Source organism: Cuculus canorus, chromosome 1 (assembly GCF_017976375.1).
Source record: "Cuculus canorus isolate bCucCan1 chromosome 1, bCucCan1.pri, whole genome shotgun sequence".
Lineage (NCBI taxonomy): Eukaryota > Metazoa > Chordata > Aves > Cuculiformes > Cuculidae > Cuculus > Cuculus canorus.
The window spans coordinates 1,496,695-1,518,017 of record NC_071401.1 but is presented as its reverse complement, the minus strand read 5'-3'; the positions used below and the strand labels follow the sequence as shown (position 1 = coordinate 1,518,017).

Here is a 21,323-nt window from a genome sequence, read left to right as displayed (position 1 = left end):
TCAATGTGGCCATGGGATCAACACGGCCAAGGGATCCATGTGGCCATGGGATCAACGTGGCCAAGGGATCCATGTGGCCATGGGATCAACACGGTCAAGGGATCCATGTGGCCATGGGATCAACGTGGCCAAGGGATCCATGTGGCCATGGGATCAACACGGCCAAGGGATCGACAACAGAGGTGTTTAAGGAACGGGTGGATGAAGTGCTTAAGGACACGGTTTAGGGAGCGTTAGGAATGGTTGGACTCGAGGATCCAGAGGGTCCTTTCCAACCTGGTGATTCCATGATATGATTCTATGGTTTAAGGGAGCGTTAGGAATGGTTGGACTCGAGGATCCAGAGGGTCCTTTCCAACCTGGTGATTCTATGGATGATTCTCCCTGGGCAGCTCTTCCAGTGCCCGATGACTCTTTCCATGACGAATGTTTTCCCGATGCCCAACCTGAACGTCCCCTGGTGGAGCTCGAGGCCATTCCCCCTTGTCCTGTCCTCTGTCCCTTGGGAGCAGAGCCCCTCTCCCTCCTCTCCACAACCTCCATCCCAGCAGTTGGAGAGCACTGAGGTCTCCCCTCCGCCTCCTCTTCTCAAAGCTCTCTCAGCCGCTCCTCGTCAGACGTTCTCCAGCCCCTCTCCGGCTCCGTTGCTCTTCTCTGGACACTCTCCAGAGCCTCAGCGTCCTTCTGGTGGTGAGGGGTCCAGAACTGAACTCAGTGCTGAAGGTGCGGCCTCACCAGTGCCGAGTACCGAGGGAGAATCCCCTCCCTGGCCCTGCTGGTCCCACCGTTCCTGATCCAAGCCAAGATGCCGTTGGCCTTCTTGGCCCCCCTGGACACACCGGTGGCTCATGGTCCGTTGGTTGTCCACCATCACCCCCAGGTCCTTCTCCTCCGTGCGGCTCTCCGGCCACTCTTCCCCCAGTCTGGAGCACTGCAGAAGGTTTTTATGCCCCGAAGGGAGGATCCGGCATTTGGCCTCGTTGAACCTCATCCCATCCATCCCATCCTGTTCAGATCCCTTTGGAGAACCTCAAAACCCTCCAGGAGATCCACGCTTCCTCCCAGCGTAGTGTCATCCGCAAACTCGCTGAGGGTGCACTCAGTGCCTTCATCCCGGTCATGGATAACGCCCTTGGACAGAGCCGGACCCGTACGGAGCCCTGAGGAACCCCTCTTGGCCCCCACCTCCCGCTGGAGTGAACTCCATTGTCCACCACTCTCTGGGCCATCCCAGCGGTTTTCCACCCCGGAGAGTGTGCGCCCGTCCAGGTCGGAGGTGACAGTTTCTGGAGGAGAATGTTGTGAGAAACTCTGTCAAAGGGCTTCACCGAAGTCCAAGAAGACTCCATCCACAGCCTTTCCCCCATCCAGGAGTGGCGTCATTCCATCCTGGAAGGCCATCCGGAAGATCTCCCTTCCGTAAACCCGCGTTGATTGCCCCTCATCACCCGTTTCTCTTCCATGTGCTTCGTGATGGCACTCAACATCACCTCTTCCATGACTTTTCCCGGCACTGAGCTCAGACTGAGTCTGGAGAAGCCGGAGCTGAAGCCGACAGCTTCAATCCGAAGGTACGGATGTGTTCCCGTTGCACCTGGAAGCACAGATGGAGCCGCGGTGTGGATTTCTCCTTCAGGCACCTTCTACAGATGAACGGTTTCAACCCCCGGTGGCTCTGAATGTGAGAGCGATGCCTTTATTGGGAGTACAAACACCCTCCGGATATGGAGCGGGAATGGGAAACGACCTCCGGAGATCGCTATCTGCCGTCACCTGCGCAAAGAGGCACCTCCTGGATCTGTCGGATACTCCTCCAGGCGTTCGTTCCCCGTGGTGGGAAGGAGAAAGGGTGAAGATGAACCACGGTTGATCCCATGGAGCAGCTTCCGCTGTGTCTTTCGGAGCGTTCTCCACCCCTTTCCTCAGCTCCGTTCCCTTCTCCAGACGTTCTCCAGCCCCTTCCTCAGCTCCATTCCCTTCTCCAGACGTTCTCCACCCCCTTCCTCAGCTCCGTTCCCTTCTCCAGACGTTCTCCAGCCCCTTCCTCAGCTCCGTTCCCTTCTCCAGACGTTCTCCACCCCCTTCCTCAGCTCCGTTCCCTTCTCCAGACGTTCTCCAGCCCCTTCCTCAGCTCCGTTCCCCTCTCCAGACGTTCTCCAGCCCCATCCTCAGCTCTGTTCCCTTCTCCAGACGTTCTCCAGCCCTTTCCTCAGCTCCGTTCCCTTCTCCAGACGTTCTCCACCCCCTTCCTCAGCTCCGTTCCCTTCTCCAGACGTTCTCCAGCCCCTTCCTCAGCTCCGTTCCCTTCACCAGACGTTCTCCACCCCCTTCCTCAGCTCCGTTCCCTTCTCCAGACGTTCTCCAGCCCCTTCCTCAGCTCCATTCCCTTCTCCAGACGTTCCCCAGCCCCTTCCTCAGCTCCGTTCCCTTCTCCAGATGTTCTCCAGCCCTTTCCTCAGCTCCGTTCCCTTCTCCAGACGTTCTCCACCCCCTTCCTCAGCTCCGTTCCCTTCTCCAGACGTTCTCCAGCCCCTTCCTCAGCTCCGTTCCCTTCTCCAGACGTTCTCCAGCCCTTTCCTCAGCTCCGTTCCCTTCTCCAGACGTTCTCCAGCCCCTTCCTCAGCTCCGTTCCCTTCTCCAGACGTTCTCCACCCCCTTCCTCAGCTCCATTCCCTTCTCCAGACGTTCTCCAGCCCCTTCCTCAGCTCCGTTCCCTTCTCCAGACGTTCTCCACCCCCTTCCTCAGCTCCGTTCCCTTCTCCAGACGTTCTCCAGCCCTTTCCTCAGCTCCGTTCCCTTCTCCAGACGTTCTCCACCCCCTTCCTCAGCTCCGTTCCCTTCTCCAGACGTTCTCCAACCCCTTCGTCATCTCCGTTCCCTTCTCCAGACGTTCTCCAGCCCTTTCCTCAGCTCCGTTCCCCTCTCCAGACGTTCTCCAGCCCCTTCCTCAGCTCCGTTCCCTTCTTCAGACGTTCTCCAGCCCCTTCCTCAGCTCCATTCCCTTCTCCAGACGTTCTCCACCCCTTTCCTCAGCTCCATTCCCCTCTCCAGACGTTCTCCACCCCCTTCCTCAGCTCCATTCCCTTCTCCAGACGTTCTCCAGCCCCTTCCTCAGCTCCATTCCCTTCTCCAGACGTTCTCCAGCCCCTTCCTCAGCTCCGTTCCCTTCTCCAGACGTTCTCCACCCCCTTCCTCAGCTCCATTCCCTTCTCCAGACGTTCTCCAGCCCCTTCCTCAGCTCCGTTCCCTTCTCCAGACGTTCTCCACCCCCTTCCTCAGCTCCATTCCCTTCTCCAGACGTTCTCCAGCCCCTTCCTCAGCTCCGTTCCCTTCTCCAGACGTTCTCCACCCCCTTCCTCAGCTCCGTTCCCTTTGGGGAAGAGCAGCTGAAGACCTCCCTGATGGAAAAAGACCTGAGGGTGATGGTCAACAGCGGCTGAACGTGAGGCGGCGGTGGCCCAAGTGGCCAAGAAGGCCACCAGCAACCTGGTTTGGATCAGCCATGGGGTGGTCACCAGGAGCAGGGAAGGGATTGTCCCCCTTGGTGAGACCACACCTCAAATTCTGGGTTCAGTTCTGGGTCCCTCAAGACAAGAACGACCTTGAGGGGTTGGAGCGCATCCGGAGAACGGAACGACGCTGGGGAAGGGGCTGGAGGACAGGAGAAAGGATTAGAGAAGCTGGAGAGGTTTGGTCTGGAGAAGACGAGGCTGAGAGGACACCTCATTGGCCGCCACAGCTCCTGGAAAGGAGGTTGGAATGAGGTGGGGATCGCGTTCTTCTCCCAAGAACTTGGGATGGGATGAGAGGAAACGGCTTCAAAGTTGTGTCGGCGGAGGTTTAGGTTGGATCTTGGGAAAGATTCCTTCACGGAAAGGGTTCTCAGGTGGTGGTGGATATGGTGGAGGTCTCTTCTTTGGAGGTGTTGAAAAGGTGGGGAGATGAGGTGCTCAGGTCTGTGGTTCAGTGGTGGACAGGGGTGGTGGCACTCAATGATCTCCAAAGTCTTTGTCAACCAAACGATCCGCAATGATCTCAAAGTCTTTTCCAACCAAACAATAATGATCTCAAAGTCTTTCTCAACCAAACGATCCTCAATGATCTCAAAAGTCTTTTCCAACCAAACGATCCTCAATGACCTCAAAAGTCTTTTCCAACCAAACAATGGTCTCAAAAGTCTTTTCCAACCAAACGATAATGATCTCAAAAGTCTTCTCCAACCAAACAATGATGATCTCAAAAGTCTTTTCCAACCAAACAATGATCTCAAAAGTCTTTTCCAACCAAACAATAATGATCTCAAAAGTCTTTTCCAACCAAACAATAATGATCTCAAAAGTCTTTTCCAACCAAACAATAATGATCTCAAAAGTCTTTCCCAACCAAACGATCCTCAATGATCTCAAAGTCTTTCTCAACCAAACAATGATCTCAAAAGTCTTTCCCAACCGAACGATCCTCAATGACCTCAAAAGTCTTTCTCAACCAAACAATGATCCCAAAAGTCTTTCCCAACCAAACGATAATGATCTCAAAAGTGTTTCTCAACCAAATGATTCTCAATGATCTCAAAAGTCTTTTCCAACCAAACAATGACCTCAAAAGTCTTTTCCAACCAAACAATAATGATCTCAAAAGTCTTTTCCAACCAAACAATGATCTCAAAAGTCTTTTCCAACCAAACAATGATCTCAAAAGTCTTTCTGGTTTCTGAGGTCGGTGGAGAGAGCCGTGGTCGGGATGGGGACACGGACGTGTCCTCCTCTAAGAGGACAAAGTGGGAGAGTTGGGGGTGTAGAACCTGGAGAAGAGAAGGCTCCATGGAGACCTTAGAGCAGCTTCCAGGAGGGAATGGGAAACCAGGGAAGCTGCGGAGGGACTTTGGATCAGGGAGGGCAGAAATGGGATGAGGGGAACGGTTTGGAGCTTCGAGAGGGGACATTGAGGTGAGATCTTAGGGAGAAATGTTCTTCTCGGAGCGTGGGGAGGCCCTGGAATGGGTTCTCCAGAGCAGCGGTGGCTGCTCCATCCCTGGAGGGGTTGAAGGCCACGTTGGATGGAGCTCGGAGCCCCTGATCTGGTAGGAGATGTCCCTGCTCATCCAACTGGATGAGCTTTGAGGTCCCTTCCAACCCATTCCTCGATTCCCTGACTGTCGGATGGAGATACTGAGGAAAGAGGGGACGTGGACGTGTCCTCCTCTAAGAGGACAAAGTGGGAGAGTTGGGGTTGTTGAACCTGGAGAAGAGAAGGTTCCATGGAGACCTTAGAGCAGCTTCCAGGAGGGAACGGGGCTCCAGGGGAGCTGCGGAGGGACTTTGGATCAGGGAGAGCCAAGATGGGATGAGGGGAACAGTTTGGAGCTTCAAGAGGGGACATTGAGGTGAGATCTTAGGGAGAAATGTTCTTCTCGGAGCGTGGGGAGGCCCTGGAATGGGTTATCCGGAGCAGCAGTGGCTGCTCCATCCCTGGAGGGGTTGAAGGCCACGTTGGATGGGCCTCGGAGCCCCTGATCCGGTGGGAAGTGTCGCTGCCCATGGTGTGGGGTTGGGACTGGATGAGCTTTGAAGTACCTTCCAACCCATTCCCCGATTCCCCGACTGTCGGATGGAGATACTGAGGAAAGGGGATGAGGGGACGTGGACGTGTCCTCCTCTAAGAGGACAAAGTGGGAGAGTTGGGGTTGTTGAACCTGGAGAGGAGAAGGTTCCATGGAGACCTTAGAGCAGCTTCTGGTAGGGAATGGGGCTCCAGGGAAGCTGCGGAGGGACTTTGGATCAGGGAGGGAAGAGATGTGATGAGGGGAACGGTTTGGAGCTTCGAGAGGGGAAATTGAGGTGAGTTCTTAGGGAGAAATGTTCTTCTCGGAGCGTGGGGAGGCCCTGGAATGGGTTATCCAGAGCAGTGGTGGCTGCTCCATCCCTGGAGGGGTTGAAGGCCACGTTGGATGGGCTTTGGAGCCCCTGATCCGGTAGGAGATGTCCCTGCTCATCCAACTGGATGAGCTTTGAGGTCCCTTCCAACCCATTCCCTGATTCCCCGACTGTTGGACGGAGATACTGAGGAAAGAGGATGAGGGGACGTGGATGTGTCCTCCTCTAAGAGGACAAAGTGGGAGAGTTGGGGTTGTTGAGGCTGGAGAAGAGAAGGCTCCATGGAGACTTTAGAGCAGCTTCCAGGAGGGAACGGGGCTCCAGGAAAGCTGCGGAGGAGCTCTGGATCAGGGAGGGCAGAAATGGGATGAGGGGAACGGTTTGGAGCTTCGAGAGGGGACATTGAGGTGAGATCTTAGGGAGAAATGTTCTCCTCGGAGTGTGGGGAGGCCCTGGAATGGGTTATCCGGAGCAATGGTGGCCACTCCATCCCTGGAGGGGTTGAAGGCCACATTGGATGGGCTTTGGAGCCCCTGATCCGGTAGGAGATGTCCCTGCTCATCCAACTGGATGAGCTTTGAGGTCCCTTCCAACCCAAACCCATTCCATGATGCTCAGAAGACCTCAGAACATCTCCCACCGGTGCAGATTTGGGAGATCTGAGCTCTTTGTGATGCCCTCACCTTCACCCCTGAAACGTGGAGATCCAAACCTCCCATCACGTTCCGTGTTGGTGGTTAATTCCCCGCTCTCCCGGTTGGTTCTCCAATTGACTCAACGGTTCATCCGACTTCTTGGAAGCTATTTGTGACGTGAGATGGTCCACCTGGAGGGCTCTTTGTTCTTCTCGAGGTCTTCTCTCTGCTTCCTCTCCCTCACGGTGTCTCTCTCTCTCGTGTCCAGGTTGTTGGAAGACGGTGTAGATGTCAACGCGAGGCACAGGCTCGGCTGGACTGCCCTCATGGTGGCCGCCATCAGTCGGAATTCCAGGTAGGTCTCATCGCTCCGTTCTTCCGCTCTTTCCTGAAGTCCTATGGATCTCCAGAGGACCATTCCGTAAAGTTTGGGCTACTTTGGAACGTGTGGTGGAGCTGAACTTGAAGGAGGTTTTCACTTCTCCGTCGTCTCTTAACGTTATGGGACAGAAGAGGTTCCGTTGTCTCCGGTGCGGCTCCTGAATTACCATCAGGGAAATTATGGAATTCTTAAGGTTGGAAAAGAGATCTCCAACGGCACCGTGACACCCAACCGCTGTCCCCAAGTGCCACTGCCACGTGGTTTAGGAAACCCTCCAGAGATGGAGATCCACCACTGCCCTGAGGACCCTCTGCCAGAGCTTCTCCACCCTTTCCATGAAGGAATCTTTCCCAATATCCCACTTAAACCCCTCCTGGTGCAACTTGAGGCCGTTTCCACTCATCCCACCCCTTCGGAGAAGACACCAATGCCCACCTCATTCCAACCTCCTTTCCAGGAGCTGCGGAGAGCGATGAGGTCTCCCCTCAACCTCTTCTCCTCCAGACTCAACACCCTCAGGTCCCTCAGCTGCTCCCACATTCCCTGTTCTCCACCCCCTTCCTCAGCTCCGTTCCCTTCTCCGGATGTTCTCCAACCCCCTCGAGGTCTTAGTTGGCCTGAAGGGCCCAGAATTGAACCCTGAATCCATGGATCCAGCCTGGATCCCTCTGCAGATCCTCCTGCCCTCCATCCATGGATCCAGCCTGGATCCCTCTGCAGATCCTCCTGCCCTCCATCCATCGATCCAGCCTGGATCCCTCTGCAGATCCTCCTGCCCTCCATCCATGGATCCAGCCTGGATCCCTCTGTAGATCCTCCTGCCCTCCATCCATGGATCCAGCCTGGATCCCTCTGCAGATCCTCCTGCCCTCCATCCATGGATCCAGCCTGGATCCCTCTGCAGATCCTCCTGCCCTCCATCCATGGACTCCTTCGCTTTGGGATCTCCTGGAGGTCATCAATTTGCGATCCCACCATCCGAAACACATCCCATCGGAGCCGCCACCTCCCTCCGGGCATTGGGACCATCGTTGGCTCTTTTCCACCGATTCTTTCGGAAGCCAAACCCCTCCATTTTTCCCGGGATGAGCGGCTTTGACTTCTTATAACCTTTTAATGCCACTCGGGAATATAATTCCGTCCACAACGAAATTCAATTAACGCTTTGGGATGAGTTTTGTGTTTAAGGAAAGAAGAAAACCCTCTCTCCAAGAAAAAAAAAAGAGGGAAAGAAATCCAATTGTAGCGACTGCGGCACAGACGGGAGAAGGAGCTTTGATGCCATCACCTCTCGGAGCGCTTTTCCTCAGTCGCGAGTTCGGAAGGACGATAAAAAAGCCGTAATGATTCCGGTAAACAAGGGATGGAAAAGGAACACAAAAGGCGGAATATCCGCTCTCGGGGCCGCACGATCCCAATCCGTGCGCCGAGTTCGTGTGTGGCTCCCGACTTTGATGGATACGGTGACAAAGTTGGAAGTCGTGACCTCCTCCGGGTGCTCCTTAAGACCGGGAGCGGGAGGCGACGGCTCAGGGGTTGTTTGGTTAACTTTGATGTCCGAGGAGCGACGGAGACCTCCGTTGTTTGCCCGTTCCGCTACGGATCCTCCCACTTTTCCCGAAGGATAATGCTCGGCGGTGAAGTGTGACGACTGTTGACCATTCCGAGTGACCGATGGAGCAGAACAGCGCTGCCCGACTCCCAAAAGGACGAGAGGAGAAGGAGAAAAGCTCTTCACGCTCCAATAATTACGGCAAATCGCCGCCGAAATCGGCTGGAAATGCTGATGGAAATAGCGAGGCTGGAAAAAGCACTCGGAAGCCTTCGATCCGGAGCCGGGATGGACGGAGAGTCGGACCTGGTTGAGGAGAAGAGCTTCTGGTGGCGTTGGGCAAAGGATGTTTGTGTTCCCAACGTGGGGATGAATCCTGGAATGAGTTGGGTTGGAAGGGATCTCAAAGCTTATCCGGTTCGATCGGCGTCTCCCACTGGGATCCGGTTGCTCCGAGCTCCATCCAACGTGGCCTTCAACCCCTCCAGGGATGGAGCGGCCAACGCTGCTCTGGAGAACCTCTTCCAGGGCCTCCCCACGCTCCGAGAAGAACATTTCTCCCTAAGATCTCACCTCAATGTCCCCTCTCGAAGCTCCAAACCGTTCCCCTCATCCCATCTCTGCCCTCCCTGATCCAAAGTCCCTCCGCAGCTTTCCTGGAGCTCCTTTCCATACCGGAAGCTGCTCTGAGGTCTCCATGGAACCTTCTCTTCTCCAGGTTCAACACCCACTGTTGTGTCATTCAGCCCTTGGAATCATGGGATGGGTTGGATCGGATGGGATCTCAAAGCCCATCCGGTTCCAAACCCCTCTGGAGTGTCCATCAGCCCTTGGAATGATGGGATGGGTTGGGTTGGAAGGGATCTCAAAGCCCATCCGGTTCCAAACCCCTCTGGAGTGTCCATCAGCCCTTGGAATCATGGGATGGTTTGGGTTGGAAGGGATCTCAAAGCCCATCCGGTTCCAAACCCCTCTGGAGTGTGGATCAGCCCTTGGAATCATGGGATGGTTTGGGTTGGAAGGGATCTCAAAGCCCATCCGGTTCCAAACCCCTCTGGAGTGTGGATCAGCCCTTGGAATCATGGGATGAGTTGGGTTGGAAGGGACCTCAAAGCCCATCCGGTTCCAAACCCCTCTGGAGTGTCCATCAGCCCTTGGAATCATGGGATGGGTTGGGTTGGAAGGGATCTCAAAGCCCATCCGGTTCCAAACCCCTCCGGAGTGTGGATCAGCCCTTGGAATCATGGGATGGTTTGGGTTGGAAGGGATCTCAAAGCCCATCCGGTTCCAAACCCCTCTGGAGTGTGGATCAGCCCTTGGAATGATGGGATGGGTTGGGTTGGAAGGGATCTCAAAGCCCATCCAGTTCCAAACCCCTCTGGAGTGTGGATCAGCCTTGGAATCATGGGATGGGTTGGACTGGAAGGGATCTCAAAGCCCATCCAATTCCAAACCCCTCTGGAATGTGGATCAGCCCTTGGAATCATGGGATGGGTTGGATTGGAAGGGATCTCAAAGCCCATCCGGTTCCAAACCCCTCCGGAGTGTGGATCAGCCCTTGGAATCATGGGATGGTTTGGATTGGAAGGGATCTCAAAGCCCATCCGGTTCCAAACCCCTCTGGAGTGTGGATCAGCCCTTGGAATCATGGGATGGGTTGGATTGGAAGGGATCTCAAAGCCCATCCGGTTCCAAACCCCTCTGGAGTGTGGATCAGCCTTTGGAATCATGGGATGGGTTGGGTTGGAAGGGATCTCAAAGCCCATCCGGTTCCAAACCCCTCTGGAGTATGGATCAGCCCTTGGAATCATGGGATGGGTTGGACTGGAAGGGATCTCAAAGCCCATCCAATTCCAAACCCCTCTGGAGTGTCCATCAGCCCTTGGAATGATGGGATGGGTTGGGTTGGAAGGGATCTCAAAGCCCATCCAATTCCAAACCCCTCTGGAGTGTGGATCAGCCCTTGGAATCATGGGATGGGTTGGGTTGGAAGGGATCTCCAAGCCCATCCGGATCCACCTTTTTGCTATTTTCAGGGATATCTTCCACTCGATCGATTGGAATCCTCTGCTCCAAAGTCACCCGTTCGTTAGGAACCAATCGTTGAGGTGGTGCAGAAGAGGAATCCACCTTCTGCCTTCCCTGATACCTTCACCAGAGCTTCCTGGAGAAACCCTTCCGTAAAAACAGGGCTTCCGTGACACCTCTTCTCCATGGGAAACCCGGAATGCGCACCTTAAATCCTGGCTTGGATCAGCCATGGGGTTTCCACCAGGAGAAGAGAAGGGATTGTCCACCTGGTGAAGCCACACCTCAAATCCTGGGGTTCAGTTTTGGACCCCTCACTCCAAGAAAGACCTTGAAGGGCTGGAGAACATCCGGAGAAGGGAACGGAACTGGAAAGGGAGTGGAGAACATCCGAAGAAGGGAACGGAACTGGGAAGGGAGTGGAGAACAGGAGTTATGGGAGCGGTTGAAGGACCTGAGGGTGACTCTGGAGAAGAGGAGGTTGAGGGGAGACCTCATCGCTCTCCGCAGCTTCTCCCGGAAAAGAGGTTGTGGTGAAGTGGGTGTTGATGTCTTCTCCCAAGAGACAACGGATAGGAGAAGAGACGATGGCCTCCGGTTCCTCCAGGAGACGTTTAGGTGGGATATTGGGAGAAATTCCTTCATGGAAAAGGTGGAGAAGCTCCTACAGAGGCTGCGGTGGTGGATCTCCATCTCCTGGAGGCCTTCAAACCCCCATGTAGGGAGAAGGTTTGGTTGTCCCGATGGCGTTGGGATGAGGGTTTGGACTGGATGAGCTCGGAGAGCTTTTCCGACCTTCCCGATTCCATGATTCTCTGATCTCCAGCCGGAGATTGGATTGCCGGACCGTATTTTGTGGCTCTCACTTTGCTCTTCCGACGTTGGTTGACTCCGTTGATGGCCTTCGTTCCCTTTCCTAAAGGCTAATTTCCTTCAATGTCTCATTATCCGCTAATTGGCCGAGTCCGATCGATAACGGTCATTCCAGGAACGTTCCGTCTGCTGCAAAAATGCCCGGAGGGGACAACACGGCTTAAAAAAAAAAAGCAGGAAAATGAGATTGAAAGGTTGATCGGAGAAGGATGTGTAGAACGTGTCCTCAAAACCAAAGTCCTTCCTGTCTGCAAATCCTGGATCGCAGCCTCCGGACTCCGGAACGCCGCGTTGTGCCGATGAGCCGTGAAATCCACGGACATGGAACTATCTGCTTGTCTTATGGGTGGAGGAGATCGTGGAATCCTTGAGGTTGGAGAAGACCTCCGAGCTCGGTCCAACCAACCCCATCGGGACAACCAAACGCTGTCTCCGAGTGCTCCGTCCACACGGGGTTTGGAGCCCTCCAGGGATGGGGGTCCACCACCGCCCTGAGGAGCCTCTCCCAGGGCTTCTCCACCCTTTCCATGAAGGAATCTTTCCCAATATCCCACCTAAACCCTTCCTGGTGCAACTTGAGGCCGTTTCCACTCATCCCATCCCTTCTTCCATGGGAGAAGACATCAAAACCCACTTCACCACAACGTCCTTTCCGGGAGCTGCGGAGAGCGATGAGGTCTCCCCTCAACCTCCTCTTCTCCAGACTCAACATCCTCAGGACGAGGAGAACAGTTTGGAGCTGTTGGAGAAGGTCCAGAGGAGGCCTCGGAGATGATGTGAGGGCTGGAGAACCTCCTGGAGGACAGGCTGAAGGGGTTGGGGGTGTTGAGGCTGGAGAAGAGAAGGTTCCATGGAGACCTCAGAGCAGCTTCCAGGAGGGAAAGGGGCTCCGGGGAAGCTATGGAGGGGCTCTGGATCAGGGAGGGAAGAGATGGGATGAGGAGAACAGTTTGGAGCTGTTGGAGAAGGTCCAGAGGAGGCCACGGAGATGACGGGAGGGCTGGAGAACCTCCTGGAGGACAGGCTGAAGGGGTTGGGGGTGTAGAACCTGGAGAAGAGAAGGTTCCATGGAGACCTCAGAGCAGCTTCCAGGAGGGAAAGGAGCTCCAGGGAAGCTGTGGAGGAGCTCTGGATCAGGGAGGGAAGAGATGGGATGAGGAGAACAGTTTGGAGCTGTTGGAGAAGGTCCAGAGGAGGCCACGGAGATGACGTGAGGGCTGGAGAACCTCCTGGAGGACAGGCTGAAGGGGTTGGGGGTGTTGAACCTGGAGAAGAGAAGGTTCCATGGAGACCTCAGAGCAGCTTCCAGGAGGGAAAGGAGCTCCAGGGAAGCTGTGGAGGAGCTCTGGATCAGGGAGGGCAGAGATGGGATGAGGAGAACAGTTTGGAGCTGTTGGAGAAGGTCCAGAGGAGGCCACGGAGATGACGGGAGGGCTGGAGGACCTCCTGGAGGACAGGCTGAAGGGGTTGGGGGTGTTGAACCTGGAAAAGAGAAGGTTCCATGGAGACCTCAGAGCAGCTTCCAGGAGGGAAAGGGGCTCCGGGGAAGCTATGGAGTGGCTCTGGATCAGGGAGGGCAGAGATGGGATGAGGAGAACAGTTTGGAGCTGTTGGAGAAGGTCCAGAGGAGGCCATGGAGATGACGTGAGGGCAGGAGAACCTCCTGGAGGACAGGCTGAAGGGGTTGGGGGTGTTGAGGCTGGAGAAGAGAAGGTTCCATGGAGACCTTAGAGCAGCTTCCAGGAGGGAAAGGAGCTCCAGGGAAGCTGCGGAGGGACTTTGGATCAGGAAGGGCAGAGATGGGATGAGGAGAACAGTTTGGAGCTGTTGGAGCGAGGCCAGAGGAGGCCTCGGAGATGACGTGAGGGGTGGAGAACCTCCTGGAGGACAGGCGGAAGGGATTGGGGGTGTTGAACCTGGAGAAGAGAAGGTTCCATGGAGACCTCAGAGCAGCTTCCAGGAGGGAAAGGGGCTCCGGGGAAGCTGCGGAGGGACTTTGGATCAGGGAGGGAAGAGATGGGATGAGAGGAACGGTTTGGAGCTTCAAGAGGGGAAATTGAGGTGAGATCTTAGGGAGAAATGTTCTTCTCGGAGCGTGGGGAGGCCCTGGAATGGGTTATCCGGAGCTGCCATGGCTGCTCCATCCCTGGAGGGGTTGAAGGCCACGTTGGATGGAGCTCGGAGCAACCGGATCCCAGTGGGAGGTGTTTCTACCCATGGAATTGGATGGGCTTTGAGATCCCTTCCAACCCAACGGCTCAACCCGGAGCCGTTTTCCGATCCGGCCATCCATGAGCTCCCACGGGAAGTGGTGGGACACTCTCCGAGCTTCCAACCCGGTCCTTCACCCCTCTGGAATTGCCATTGTGTGCGATGAAAAGCCAACGTCTACCGGACAAGAGGTGCGTTTTTATTCCGAGAAGATCGGAACCACCTTTTATTCCCACTGATGCCTTTCTGGGATGAACCGGAGAAGAGCTTTTAGTGCGATTCCAAACGAGATTTGACAAAGCACAGCCTGCGGAATCGCGTCATTCCGACGGCGGTGGCAGCTGTCACTCCCTATCAACGTTCCCTCGTCCGTTCCTGTCCGGAGAAGGTGGAACGCGGCGACGGAAATGAGGAATGAAGTGGCTTTGAGCTGCATTCGGAGACAAATCCAATTCCTGTCTGGTGGGTGCTTGGAATCGGAAGCAAAAAAACCCGAGGAGCTCCATCTAAAGGCTTCCTGGTCCCGGGGAGCCTCGTGGTGGTCCTGCGGAGGTGGGGGGAGAAGTTCTTCAGAGGGTGGAGACCACACATGGTGGTGTCGGGAGGGTTGGAATGGTGGAATTGGGGGATCGGAGACCCGTGGAATCGGGAGTGGTGGAGTTCTGGAGGTGTAGGATCGGGAAATGGTGGGGTCGTGGAGTTGTGGACTCGTGGAATGATGGGATCGTGGGGTTGTGGAGTTGTGGACCTCATGGAATGATGGAATCGTGGAGTAGTGGAGTTGTGGATCCATAGAATTGTGGAATTGTGGGATCGTAGCCCCGTAGAATCGGGAGTGGTGGAATTCTGGAGCTGTAGGATCAGGGAATGGTGGGGTCGTGGAGTTGTGGACTCATGGAATGATGGAATCGTGGGGTCGTGGAGTTGTGGATCCATAGAATCATGAAATCGTGGACCCATAGAATTGTGGAGTTGTGGACCCATAGAATCATGAGATTGTGGACCCATAGAATCATGAAATCGTGGACCCATAGATTTGGGGGATCGTAGACCCGTGGAATCGGGAGTGGTGGAATTCTGGAGCTGTAGGACCAGGAAATGGTGGGGTCGTGGAGTTGTGGACTCATGGAATGATGGAATTGTGGGGTCGTGGAGTTGTGGACCCATAGAATGATGGAATCGTGGAGTAGTGGAGTTGTGGATCCATAGAATTGTGGAATTGTGGGATCGTAGCCCCGTAGAATCGGGAGTGGTGGAATTCTGGAGCTGTAGGATCAGGGAATCGTGGGGTCGTGGAGTTGTGGACTCATGGAATGATGGAATCGTGGGGTCGTGGAGTTGTGGACTCATGGAATGATGGAATCGTGGGGTCATGGAGTTGTGGATCCATAGAATCATGAAATCGTGGACCCATAGAATTGTGGAGTTGTGGACCCATAGAATCATGAGATTGTGGACCCATAGAATCATGAAATCGTGGACCCATAGAATTGGGGGATCGTAGACCCGTGGAATCGGGAGTGGTGGAATTCTGGAGCTGTAGGACCAGGAAATGGTGGGGTCGTGGAGTTGTGGACTCATGGAATGATGGAATCGTGGACCCATAGAATTGGGGGATCATAGCCCCATTGAATGGGGAGTGGTGGAGTTCTGGAGGTGTAGGATCGGGAAATGGTGGGGTCGTGGAGTTGTGGACCCATGGAATGATGGAATCGTGGGGTTGTGCAGTTGTGGACCCATAGAATGATGGAATCGTGGAGTAGTGGAGTTGTGGATCCATAGAATCATGAGATTGTGGACCCATAGAATTGTGGAGTTGTGGATCCATAGAATCGTGAGATTGTGGACCCATAGAATTGGGGGATCGGAGACCCGTGGAATCGGGAGTGGGGGAATTCTGGAGGTGTAGGATCAGGAAATGGTGGGGTCGTGGAGTTGTGGACTCATGGAATGATGGAATCGTGGGGTTGTGGAGTCGTGGACCCATAGAATCATGAAATCGTGGACCCATAGAATTGTGGAGTCGTGGACCCATAGAATTGTGAGTTGTCGGATCCTGGACCCATAGAATTGTGGAACTGGATGAGGTTGGAACTGGATGGGCTTTGAGGTTGGAACTGGATGGACTTTGAGGTTGGAACTGGATGAGGTTGGAACTTCATGGGCTTTGAAGTTGGATCTGGATGAGGTTGGAACTGGATGGGCTTTGAGGTTGGATCTGGATGAGGTTGGATCTGGATGGGCTTTGAGGTTGGATCTGGATGAGGTTGGAACTGGAAGGGCTTTGAGGTTGGATCTGGATGAGGTTGGTCCTGGATGGGCTTTGAGGTTGGATCTGGATGGGCTTTGAGGTTGGATCTGGATGGGGTTGGAACTCGATGAGCTTTGAGATCCCTTCCCACCCACCCCATCCCATTCCACGATTCCATTGGTTGGGATATTCCGTTGTGGTCATTGCTTCAACGTCACGAACCGGGACCGTTGGAGGAGAACTTTCGGACCACTGTGTCCCATCTCAAACCCTGAAGGACTCCACATTCCAACTCTCTTTTCTTTCCGTTCTCCTTCCGAACAGTGTGGTGAAGATCCTTCTGGCGGCCAACGCGGATCCGAACCTCGGAGACGATTTCAGTAGCGTCTATGAGACGGCCAAGGAGAAGGGTCTCCATTCCTTGGAAGGTAACGAGGGTGGAGTGACTCCAGATGGGGCTTCCCAGGTCCTCAAATGTTCTTCAAGGGCTGATCCACACTCCAGAGGGGTTTGGAACCGGATGGGCTTTGAGATCCCTTCCAACCCAACCCATCCCATGATTCCAAGGGCTGATCCACACTCCAGAGGGGTTTGGAACCGGATGGGCTTTGAGATCCCTTCCAATCCAAACCATCCCATGATTCCAAGGGCTGATCCACACTCCAGAGGGGTTTGGAACCGGATGGGCTTTGAGATCCCTTCCAACCCAACCCATCCCATGATTCCAAGGGCTGATGGACACTCCAGAGGGGTTTGGATCCGGATGGGCTTTGAGATCCCTTCCAACCCAACCCATCCCATGATTCCAAGGGCTGATGGACACTCCAGAGGGGTTTGGAACCGGATGGGCTTTGAGATCCCTTCCAACCCAAACCATCCCATGATTCCAAGGGCTGATGGACACTCCAGAGGGGTTTGGATCCGGATGGGCTTTGAAGTCCCTTCCAACCCAACCCATCCCATGATTCCAAGGGCTGATGGACACTCCAGAGGGGTTTGGATCCGGATGGGCGTTGAGATCCCTTCCAACCCAACCCATCCCATGATTCCAAGGGCTGATCCACACTCCAGAGGGGTTTGGATCCGGATGGGCTTTGAGATCCCTTCCAACCCAACCCCTTCCATGATTCCAAGGGCTGAAGGACACTCCAGAGGGGTTTGGAACCGGATGGGCTTTGAGATCCCTTCCAATCCAAACCATCCCATGATTCCAAGGGCTGATCCACACTCCAGAGGGGTTTGGAACCGGATGGGCTTTGAGATCCCTTCCAACCCAACCCATCCCATGATTCCAAGGGCTGATCCACACTCCAGAGGGGTTTGGAACCGGATGGGCTTTGAGATCCCTTCCAACCCAACCCATCCCATGATTCCAAGGGGTGATGGACACTCCAGAGGGGTTTGGAACCGGATGGGCTTTGAGATCCCTTCCAACCCAACCCATCCCATGATTCCAAGGGCTGATCCACACTCCAGAGGGGTTTGGAACCGGATGGGCTTTGAGATCCCTTCCAACCCAACCCATCCCATGATTCCAAGGGCTGATCCACACTCCAGAGGGGTTTGGAATTGGATGGGCTTTGAGATCCCTTCCAACCCAACCCATCCCATGATTCCAAGGGCTGATGGACACTCCAGAGGGGTTTGGAACCGGATGGGCTTTGAGATCCCTTCCAACCCAACTCATTCCATGATTCCAAGGGCTGATGGACACTCCAGAGGGGTTTGGAACCGGATGGGCGTTGAGATCCCTTCCAACCCAACCCATCCCATGATTCCAAGGGCTGATGGACACTCCAGAGGGATTTGGAACCGGATGGGCTTTGAGATCCCTTCCAACCCAACCCATCCCATGATTCCAAGGGCTGATGGACACTCCAGAGGGGTTTGGAACCGGATGGGCTTTGAGATCCCTTCCAACCCAAATCATCCCATGATTCCAAGGGCTGATGGACACTCCAGAGGGGTTTGGAACCGGATGGGCTTTGAGATCCCTTCCAACCCAACCCATCCCATGATTCTGAGCACAACTTCCCGTGGGAATTACGTTACGTTTCCGACCTCTCCCCATCGGAGAGGAGCAGAGCGACGGATCCTCCGGGAATACGGGATACGCGACTCCCATTAACGAACGATCCGTAACGCTCGGAGTTGATTTAAGTCCGAGTCCATCCCGCGCTCAATCCCAGCGTTCGCCGCTCTCTCCGTCCCTCTCTCCTTCCATATATTTCGGAGGCGTCGGAGCCGGAACGCCGCATCCATTCTCCTCTTGACGGCCGTTATTAAAAAGAATAAATTCACTCCCGTGGTTTTTTTTCCAGGCAGGAAAACAAAACCGCCTTTGGTTTGGGGGGGGGTTATTCCCTTTTTTTTTCCCCTTTTTTTTTCCCTTTTCTTTTTTCCCCTTTTTTCTTTTTTTCCCCTTTTTCCCCCCTTTTCCTTTTTTTTCCCTTTTAGCTTTTTTTCCCTTTTTTCTTTACTTTTTCCCCTTTTTTTCTTTATTTTTTTCCCCTTTTTTCTTTTTCCCTTTTTTCTGTTTCTTTCCCTTTTTTCTTTTTCTTCCCCTTTTTCCCCCTTTTTTCTTTATTTTTCCCCCTTTTTTCTTTATTTTTCCCCTTTTTCTTTATTTTTCCCCTTTTTTCTTTTTTCCCTTTTTCTCCTCTTTTCTTTTTTCCCGTTTTTCTTTTTTCCCCTTTTTCTTTTTCTTCCCCTTTTTTCCCACTTTTTTCTTTTTTCCCCTCTTTTTTCTGTTTTCCCCTTTTCTCCCTTTTTTTTCTTTTTTCCCTCTTTTCCTTTTCTTTCTCTTTTTTCTTTTTTCCCCTTTTTCCCACTTTATTCTTTTTTCCCCTTTTTCCCCTTTTCTCCCTTTTTTCTTTTTTCCCTCTTTTTCTTTTCTTTCCCTTTTTTCTTTTTTCCCCTTTTTCCTTTTTCCCTTTTTTCTGTCTTTTCCCCTCTTTTCTTTTTTCTCTCTTTTCTTTTTTCCCTTTTTTCTCCCTTTTTTTCTTTTTCTTTCCCTTTTTCCCCCTTTTTTCTTTTTCCCCCTTTTTTCGTTTTCTTTCCCTTTTTTCTTTTTTCCCCTTTTCTCCTTTTTCGTCTTTTCTTTTCCCCTCTTTTCTTTTTTCCCCTCTTTTCTTTTTTCCCTTTTTTCTCCCTTTTTTCTTTTCTTTCCCTTTTTTCTTTTTTCCCTTTTCCCCCCTTTTTTCTTATTCTTTCTCTTTTTTCCTTTTTCCCCTTTTTTCTTTTTTTCTGTCTTTTCTTTTCCCCTCTTTTCTTTTTTCCCTCTTTTCTTTTTCTTTTCCCCTCTTTTCTTTTTTCCCTCTTTTCTTTTCTTTCCCTTTCTTCTTTTTTCCCCTTTTTTCCTTTTTTCTTTTATTTCGTCTTTTCTTTTTCCCCCTTTTCTTTTTTCCCCCTTTTTTCTTTTTCTTTCTCTTTTTTTCCCTTTTTCCCTTTTTCCCCTTTTTTCTTTTTTTGTCTTCTTTTCCCCTCTTATTTTCCCCTCTTTTCTTTTTTCCCTTTTTTCCGTCTTTTCTTTTCCCCTCTTTTCTTTTTTCCCTTTTTTCTTTTTCTTTCCCTCTTTTCTTTTCTCTCTCTTTTCTTTTTCTTTCCCTTTTTTCCTATTTCCCTCTTTTCTTTCCCTTTTTTCTTTTTTCCCCCTTTTTCCTTTTTCCTTTTATTTTGTCTTTTCTTTTTTCCCCTCTTTTCTTTTTTCCCCCTTTTTTCTTTTTCTTTCCCTTTTTTCTTTTTTCCCCTTTTCTCCTTTTTCCCTTTTTTCTTTTTTCCCCTTTTCCGTCTTTTCTTTTCCTCTTTCCTTTTTTCCCTCTTTTCTTTTTTCCCTTTTTTCTTTTTCTTTCCCTTTTTTCTTTTTCTTTCCCTTTTTTCTTTTTCTCTCCCTGTTTTCTTTTTCCCCTCTTTTCTTTTTTTCCCTTTTTTTCTTTTTCTTTCCCTTTTTTCTTTTTCTTTCCCTTTTTTCTTTTTTCCCTCTTTTCTTTTTCTTCCCTTTTTTCTTTTTCTTTCCCTTTTTTCCTTTTTCCTCTTTTCTTTTATTTCATCTTTTCTTTTTTCCTCTTTTCTTTTTCTTTCCCTTTTTTCTTTTTTCCCCTTTTTTCCCTTTCCCTTTTTTCTTTTTTCCCTTTTTCCCTTTTTTCTTTTCTTTTGTCTTTTTTTTTCCCTTTTTCCTTTTTCCCTCTTTTCTTTTTCTTTCCCTTTTTTCTTTTTCCCCTTTTTTCCTTTTTCCCTCTTTTCTTTTACTTCATCTTTTCTTTTTCCCCTCTTTTCTTTTCCCCTCCTTCCTTTTTCCCCCTTTTCTTTTTCTCCCTTTTTTCTTTCCTTTTACTCTTTCCCCCTTTTCCCTTCTTTTTCCCCCCTTTTCCCTTCTTTTCCCCCCCCTTTCCCTTCCACTCTCTCTCTTTCCCCCCATTCCCCCCACCCCATTCCCCCCCAAACTCCAAAGGCTCCAAATATATTACAGCCATTTCTACGGATGGCACGAAGAAAAAAAAATGCCGGCGAGCGGAAAATGTTCCGGGCGCGGCGGTGATGGATGGCAGAGGCGGCTCCTCCTGACGCTTTATTGAGTTTCCGATGATTATCTCTCCCGCGGACATTTTTTACGGCTGACGGCCGAGCTGTCACGCCGGACCACGGGGAAAAACATCCCAACAATAATAAGGATTTAATCTCTTTACGCCGCCGCTCCGTAGGATCTCCGATTCATCTTCCCTGACGTACGCAGTTCATTATCCCGATCCCTCCGCCGTAGGAAATGACGACAAGGAAATAAATATCCAAAGGCGCTCCCTTCTTCCCCCCCTCTTTTGCTCCGTTCCCCCTCTTTTGCTCCGTTCCCCCCCTTTTGCTCCGTTCCCCCCACTTTCGCTCCGTTCCCCCCCTTTTGCTCCGTTTCTCCCCCTTTTCTCCGGAGAAAAAAAGGTGGAAGGAGATGGATTGTTAATTGGTGGAGGTTTTGGGGTTCGGGAGAGGAGAAGAGGGAGTCCGGAGAATGGGATTCTCCAGGGAATGGCTCGGATTTGGGGGAGGTCGAGTGGGGCTCGAAGGAGGAGGAGAAGTGGGGAATGGGGGGAGTATGGAATGATGGAGCCATAGAGTCATGGATTTGTGGAAGCATAGACTTGGGGGGGTCCAGAAGCAGAAAATCATGGATTCATGGACTTATAGTGTCATGGATTTATGGAGTCATGGATTTGGGGGGTCCCAGAATCATGAAATCATGGAATCATGGAGCCATAGAGTCATGGATTCATGGAGTCCTGGATTTGAGGGGTCCCAGAATCACAGAACCATGGAATCATGGACCCATAGAGTCATGGATTTATGGAGTCATAGACTTGGGGGGTCCCAGAATCTCAGAATCATGGAATCATGGACTTAGAGTGTCATGGATTCATGGAGTCATAGACTTGGGGGGGCCCAGAATCAGAGAATCATGGAATGATGGACCCATAGAATCATGGATTCATGGAGTCATAGACTTGGGGGGGTTCCAGAAGCAGAAAATCAT

The 21,323-nt window shown here is 52.4% G+C and overlaps 1 protein-coding gene across 5 annotated transcripts in view; it reads left to right on the top strand.

The window, feature by feature from the left end:
- CLPB (ClpB family mitochondrial disaggregase) overlaps positions 1-21,323 on the top strand; it is an 80,478-nt gene that overhangs the window by 10,538 nt on the left and 48,617 nt on the right. For 3 of the 5 annotated variants that reach the window (XM_054056712.1, XM_054056721.1, XM_054056729.1), the window contains exons 3-4: positions 6,777-6,863; positions 16,130-16,233. In XM_054056712.1, coding sequence (XP_053912687.1) covers positions 6,777-6,863; positions 16,130-16,233 — 191 coding nt within the window. The remainder of the gene's footprint in view (positions 1-6,776; positions 6,864-16,129; positions 16,234-21,323) is intronic. The other 2 variants (XM_054056743.1, XM_054056736.1) reach the window with 1 other exon arrangement.